This window comes from Mesitornis unicolor, unplaced genomic scaffold (genome assembly GCF_000695765.1).
Source record: "Mesitornis unicolor isolate BGI_N332 unplaced genomic scaffold, ASM69576v1 scaffold41745, whole genome shotgun sequence".
NCBI classification, from domain to species: Eukaryota; Metazoa; Chordata; class Aves; order Mesitornithiformes; family Mesitornithidae; genus Mesitornis; species Mesitornis unicolor.
This window is the reverse complement of record NW_010184227.1, coordinates 36,959-44,343: the sequence shown is the minus strand read 5'-3', so window position 1 is coordinate 44,343 and position 7,385 is coordinate 36,959. Positions and strand designations below refer to the sequence as shown.

General features: G+C 40.9%; 1 protein-coding gene across 1 annotated transcript; it reads right to left on the bottom strand.

Moving 5' to 3' along the window:
- Positions 1–5,412: 5,412 nt before the first annotated feature.
- Positions 5,413–7,028, bottom strand: BASP1 (brain abundant, membrane attached signal protein 1). The gene has a single exon (XM_010184399.1). The coding sequence runs from the start codon at positions 7,018–7,020 to the stop codon at positions 6,286–6,288; it is 735 nt and encodes a 244-aa protein (XP_010182701.1). The 5' UTR covers positions 7,021–7,028; the 3' UTR covers positions 5,413–6,285.
- Between the last annotated feature and the right edge of the window lie 357 nt (positions 7,029–7,385).

The window sequence follows — 7,385 nt, the reverse complement described above, 5'->3', positions numbered from 1 at the left end:
AGTAGTGCTAGAGCTTCTTCTACTAGAAAAGGTTATTCAAGGTTTAATGGGATTGCAATTTTCCTTTGCAAAGTACTCATTGGGAGATACTGTTGTTTGCCTTTTGAAACAAAAATGCTAGGTTGGAAATGCTGTCTTTCATTTTAAAATAAAAAAATGAAGTGCAGCTGACAAAGTTCAGATAATTGGACAGAGCAGCAGAGCTTAAATCAACAATGCGTTCAGCACACCATGTTATCTTTTGAAATCTCCATAGGGTCTTTTAGCTTTCAGAGAGTCATTTCAGAATCCTGGACCATTGCAGAATGAAAGGTTTGCTCTTTCAGATTTGCACCAATTTACAATGATATAATTATTTTTCAATCTCTCCTTCCCAGCAGATCAATTTATATTCTATTTCGTAAATATGAGTTTTTACAGACCCAGTTCAGAATCCTGCAAGTAATGCCAAAACTCTACCAAAAAAAACCCAACTTAAAACCCAGAAAACTGCTATTAATGGAGTATCAGTATTGTCTGTCATTACAGCACGCGATTCTCATTAACACATAAAAACCTAAAACTGGTAGAATGCCAGCAAAACAGGGATAAGGGAAAAGGAGTACTAAAACTGAAAGCCACTGGAATAGATAGAACAGAAGCCCAGCATCTGACTTCCTGCCGCACTGGGTATCTCTAGTAGCCCAGCTTCTCAGAGGGGCTGTATAGGCTGTGATTAAAACACCTACTGTTCAGGTTTGTGGTTTAATGTACTAACTGTTATGTTTTTGAGACCTTCTCCATTTTTTGGCTAGTATAACTTACAGTCTGGCTGCTATGAGCTTTGCCCCATTCCCAAAGTGAAAAGACCATCTAGGGACAGACTTCTATTTCACATTGGTTTTCTGAACCAGCTGGAAGTGAATGGAGGAAAAAAAAAAGTAACTCTATTACTTTTCCACCTCCTAATGTGAACAGCTTTATTCTGTCCTTGTATTGAGCCCAGTAAAACTTGTTTAATTCTCAAGTGAGACTGAATGTCCAACTCTACCAAGTATTAATCTAAAACTACTGGTCAGCTGAACCAGCACTGAAGTTTAGCAAAGTGTGCATTTTGCAGCAACCTCATGGCATTCCAAGTAACAAACCTGTAGGACTTGTAGGAAGATTTCACCTTAGCAGGAACATCATGTAAAACCTTTGAACTTCTGCTTAGTATGTGGAACAAAGTTGTAACTCAATTAAATCTGCACCTCACTTGACTGAACAATCTCAAAAAAAAAAGTAATCTTGATTGAGCTAAGCCATCAAGAAGCTCAGTCAGACTCCTGATTTAAGAGGAGACCCTCAGAGATGTAAGACTTACACTGTGGAGGGAACACAACCTAAAGATGGAACCAATGCATTTAAACAACTATGAGAATAAGAGCTGGGATTAATATTTATTGCCTACATAAGCAAATATGCTAAATGAAAGACGGGTATCCAGACAAGTTGGAGAGACTTGGTAACCCAGTGGTGGCCAGTAAACACACAATAGTGTTGCTCCAGGAAACAAAAAGATTGTTTCATAAGCCCTGTGTCCCAATTGCTGTGGCTACATTTTGAAATATCCAGTCCCTCCCTCTCCCCACCACGAAAAAAAAGGAAACAAATGCACACACAAAATAAACAAATATGAAAAACCTCCCAACCCCTTCATCTGCTTACCTGACCATGGTTAGAGATTGAGCCCACCATGCTAAATGCAGCAAGCAAAGATCTCCCAGTTGCAGAGAAGACTTTTTCACAGCAATGAAGGAAAACAAATGTATGCTGCTGTTCTTTATGCTGAGTTTTTCCCATAGCTGGAGGCTCATGTTTTCCAAATCTGGCTACTTAACAGTCAACATGTATTCATATTGCATGAAACATGGCAGGGAGGTTAAATATAAAATAGGATGGAAAAAAAAATAAATGAAAGAGAGAAAGGCAACCAAATCAGATTCAGGATAAATGCAGAGACAGAAGATTTTGATGTAGAAAAAAAATATGTGAACAAAATAAAAAAGATAGGCAAACCAAGTGATTAGCATTTAAAAAAATCTTTTAAAATAGCCTTAAAGACTATGAATTCAGTGCAATGAAACAGTAATGAAAGTATAACAGTATATGTACTGAAGAAATGTACTATGAGAAAACGCCTTCTGCAGCACTGGCAACAAATCTGAGGTATTTCATTGACAGTTTGGCTAAATAAAGATAAATTCATGGAAATGCAATCTAGTGATAAGAAGCTCCTGAAGCAAGACTGAGGGCTTGATTCAACCACTGCTTCAGTCTCAGTGTGGAATCAAGCAGGAGTTCGAGCTGATCCAGAGAAGTCAATTGTTAGATGAAACAGAGAAGGAATAGAACTCATAGTTAAGTGCTGGAACAAGGGAAGCACCAGTAGCAACTGAGAAGTCACTGAGTGTTTAGGTACAGGCAGGCACACAGTCATATGCCTAGAAGTGGTGTCACATAATACATCGACACATTCTATAATGTGTTATTTTACTCTTTCTTCACTGAACTGTCTATCCTGTACAGATGCATAAGTGTAGAGAAACCAGCTTCAGGGCAAGTGGTAAGCATTGCTCCCAGGAAGTTATTTCATTTTTAATATTTTAACATCACTTTAGTTGGTTTTCAATCTCAAAATGTCATTATGAAAGTGCCAGCAGGTACATTTCCAGTACGGGGGGGGGGGGAAGATTAAGTTGCTGTACAACTAACAGCAGCTGCATTTCTCCTTGTGAAAGTGCAAGCAAAGTTTGAGCAAAGCCAATGGCACTGACCTTCCTATTGTCAAAGGGAGAGCAACAGATTCTTGACAGTCTCCAAGGCAAAACAAGGGAAACTTTGCAGACATCTCTCTGTAGGGGCTCTAAACAATAGCAAAGGTTCTTTCCCAGGCTTGAATTTCTCTGTTCCTTTGGCATGCTTTCACAAAAGGGCTCGGTCCTTTGAGGTTATCTGCAATGTGCTTACGCTCAAAGCATTAACATGCCTGTTAGCCCTTAGCATGCTTTTGCTGTTATTAAAGAGTGATTATAACTCAAGAGAAGAGGATCTCAGAGATGAGATACTGGATTGAGCTGGAGAAAAGCAGGGCTCTAGGCTCTAACCTCTTCTCATGCCAATTCAGGCGAGCAACATGGTTCACATTTCTGTTAACCATATACGCTCAGTTCATAAGCTCTTTGAACAGAGATGATTTCTTTCCTTGCATATGTAGGTATAGGATAATAGCACTGTGGAGCAATGGCCTAAGTCAGAATGCTTTGGCACTATCAATTACACACTAAGCATTTGAACTAAGGCAAATTTTGCATCCCACTCTATTAATAAAAAAATTATATGCCAACTTTCCTTTTTTGTTTTTTTTTAGAATACTGGGTAGTGTGCATCAGTCTTTGGCTGCACTGCCTCTCATCTTCTCAAACACAAGTGTGTATTTCTTTACCCATGTACTAGTGATTTCCAGCCACGTGGGGCACAACACTCCCTTGCACCACCGACACTGTCTGGAAGAAACTACCATCAGCAAGCAGGTTGTGAGAACTGGGGTGTGTGTGTGTGTGTGTGTGTGTGCGCACGTTTCCTGTCAACTGCTGCAGAGGCAGCTCGGTTTGGATACAGCTGAGGAACACAGGGGTATTTTTAATTGCCTCAAAGGATTCAAGTAAGACTGCATCCAAGACCTACTCACCAGCTCTAAGTGTGCCAACTGAAACAAGACATACATTAAGTGTCAAACTATTTTAGTAACAGAGATTAAGTGCTATTTAGAACATTATATTGAAAGTGAATGGGTGTGATGTCAGTAGACACATGCTCATATCGTCCCAGTAAACCAGTTACATACCTATTATCCATTGGCAGCCACTTCCAGCCCAAAGGCAGAGCACAGATTTAGTCCCATCAGCTTCGGGTCAATTCAGTACTATGTCACTGCAAAGTACTGCAGGATCCCTGAAGTCCTCCTCTCCATCCTGGACTTGTCTCATGAAAATGGATGAGGTAGTTGTAGACAGAAGTTCTTCCTTTCCAGGACACATCTACACCGAGAAACAATGGCAGAGGACTCTTACAGATTTGCAGGAAAGCCACAGACTCAGCCACACAAAGATGCTGTAGACTGTGACAGCTCTATTTGCACAAAACTTTGTAAATTACTGCAAATGTGTTATCTGCCTGGCTCCTTGCAGTGCTTCAGCTATTTAATCTAAAAAAAGCCTGCCTTCTTTTTAAGCCAGAGTACTTAGCTGACCTTTCTCTGTGCAAAAGAATCCACTTTACTTTGACAGGTTATGCATGAAACTGACTCCTTCTCATTAAGAATGCAAAAGCTTTATGGTGGTGCAAGATTCATGCAAATGGATGACCTGATCTAAACCCAACAGAACTACTCCTCCCTGTTCCAGTAAGCTTTCCATGGGTGCACAACTGCACATCAGTAGTCCCAGCATGGTATAGGAGCCTTTCTGAATAAAATAAAGAATAAGAATTGTGGAAGTCTGTAGAGTGAATCATCCTCACTGCATGACAAGAGAGTATGTGAAATAATTTATATCACTTTAAAACACCAAAACTAAGTCCACTCACCCCTCTGGTATGTGTACAAGCTGTGTTCCTATTTACTGTTGCCCACTTTTCAGAACTTCTGCTCAGCCGAAAAGCTTATTGGTGGGCAGACTAAATATGCTTCTTTAACCAGCTTTGGGAATCCTGTGAATCGTTGTCTGTGTCCAGCAAGGACACCACTCAGCAGAAAGTGTAATTATTCAGCAGGTCCTCTGAATAAAAATGGGGCAAACAGGCAAAACTATTGAAAAATGTTGTTTGTGCTAGGCTAAACTCTGCTCAGCTGCACAAGGTTACCCACATTAGAAATACACAGAATTGTCCTTTTGTGGCAGTTGCCATCTCCTGCACAATGGCAATGGGGAAAAGAACAAAGTGTATCAGCACTAGGAATATTTTAATAGGACTAGGATTAAATTTAATTGTCTCATTTTAAAAGATCAGTTTATCAAATCCACTGTCTTACTCCCAGTTAAAACCTAGTCAGCATGCCTCTGGCTCTTTAAAACAGCAAGAGAGCAATTTTTCACATGTTTAGGCAGGCAAAAGCCACTTCTGCTTTGCCTGGAATAAAATGCATATGAGATGCTCTGTTCATTTGCCACTTTTTCCAACCTCAACTGTGAATACTTGAGGCTGTTGAAGTGGTAGTTTATGGCAGCATGATTCTAGGATCGTGAGGTTGAAGGTTCTTTCTTTACCTCTACTTCACTATAAATAGGAGGGTAAACAGCCCTAGATGTGACACTTCTCTGAGTGTAAGGATTTCCTTCATCTAGTTCCCAAGGGGTAAAAGTGAAGATTTAATCAGTCTTTACACTTTTATATTTTTTAAATTATTTAACTTTTATTACTGTTGCACCATTTATACAATTACATATAATTTCAATGCATCCATTGTACATTTTGTTTTTTCATTTGTTTTCCAATGAGTGTGTGTTGGTGTCTGTGACACAGAATGGAAGAGAAACTGGAACTGCAATGAACGCAGACTTTTTCATTTCCACTGACCAATAAACAGAACTACAGGTGCACCCAACCACGGACATGCATTAACTCGTCATGAGAAATCTAGGTAGGCTAAGTAGGATGAGAATGCTTTTTACTCCCAAAAAATACTTGGAGAGGAAGAATTGGAGGATTGGCATTGAGAAATATGTGGACAGCTAAGTGGGTTTTGTCTGAAAGTTGGCATTCATCCACTGCATAAAAAAAATATCAAAATAAGAAAGGCTGTAAATAAAAAACCACAGAAAATACTGCTTTCATAAAGATCTGATTGCCTTGGCACAAACCCAGTGGGCAGAATCAAACGCATCACTCCCAAACCCCATTACAGAACAAAAAGAAGATTTTGATACATTGGTGGAGTGCATTTACAGCAGTTCAGATACAAAAGATGTGCTGTACTTTCAGACATCCATTTATTTTACTTTTTTTTTTAAATCCAAGACTTGTGTCAAGTTGGCAGAAAGTATATTAGATATTTCCCCACAAAAATACTATTTGGATTCTCCCCCCTCCCTCCCTCCCAACTTGATGGGACATCCTTTTCATTTTTTCATTAATTTTTTTTTCTCCTTTTCTTTCTGGGCAATACATATTTGTTATTTCAGATCTGAAACGAGTTAGTATAGCTGAAAAAATAAAAAAAAGACACAGGTTGTTTTAAGTGGTTGTTTCAACAGGCTGTCCAGTTTAATCTTGCACTGCTATGGTTTGATCCGAATTAGTCGCTGGAACTTCAGAAGGTTTCGCTTCCTCTGGTGGGGCTGCAGGGTCTGAGGCCTTAGCAGTGGAACTAGGTGCTGCTGTTGCTGCCGCGGTCTCCTTGGAAGAAGGTGCAGCCTCGCTGCTGCTAGGTTTTGAGTCTGAAGCTGGGGCCACTTCACTTTTAGTTTCTTGGGCTGCAGGCGTTGTGGGAGCCTCAGTCTTTTTGGCTTCCCCTTCCTCTTTGCTCTTGTCATCTGCTTTACTGGGAGCTGTGGCTTCTGAAGGCTGGGAAGCTTTTGCATCGTTGCTAGGCTCGGAAGTTTTGGGTGCTTCACTACTGGCAGTGGGAGCAGAGGCTGTAGTCAGCTCCTCTTGCTTGACTGCCTGTTCGTTGCTCTTCTGTGGCTCTACTTTCGCATCGACAACAGCCTCTGACTTCTCTGGTTCTGGTTTCTGGGTTTCTTCCTGGGTCGCTGTTTTCTCCTTCTCCCCTTCTTTTTCTTCCGTTTTATTGGCAGCGACCTGAGTATCCTTTTCGCCCTTTTCCTCCTTGTTGTTCTCCTTTACTTCTGTGGTCTCTGTGGTTTGCTGGGCATCCTCAGCCTCCTTTGGAGTTTCCTCTTCCTCAGTTGCTGCTCCTTCAGCCTTCTTGTCTTTGTCTTTAGCTTTTTCATCATTGACACTGTATCCCTTCTTCTTCTTGCTCAGTTTGCCTCCCATGTTGGAGCTCTGTAACAGAAAAGAGAAGGAGGTGGTTACCTAAAGCCCAGCATTTATCCCTGAAAGAATCAAAATCAGATCAGTAGAGGTGCAAGAGAAAAACTGATGCTTGCTTCTGAAAAGAAGACTACAACAGGTTTGACCAGATATTATCAGCTGAATGCACTGATGCCGCTAAGCACCACTGCTGCCGAGCTCATGTCCCACTCAGCCCTGCAGCATTTCAGTCAGCAACCCCCCTCCTGCCACATCCCCTTACAAACTTCCCTTCTCTGAACCCCTCTAACCCTGGTTGCTTTTCTGGGGGAGAGAGGAGAGGCACTAACACAGTGATGGACAACTAATGTACATCATGATCTCTTGTG

What these genes read in the sequence shown, in the direction of transcription:
- BASP1 (XM_010184399.1), bottom strand. Translation starts at nt 7,020, where the DNA reads ATGGGAGGCAAACTGAGCAAGAAGAAGAAGGGATACAGTGTCAATGAT.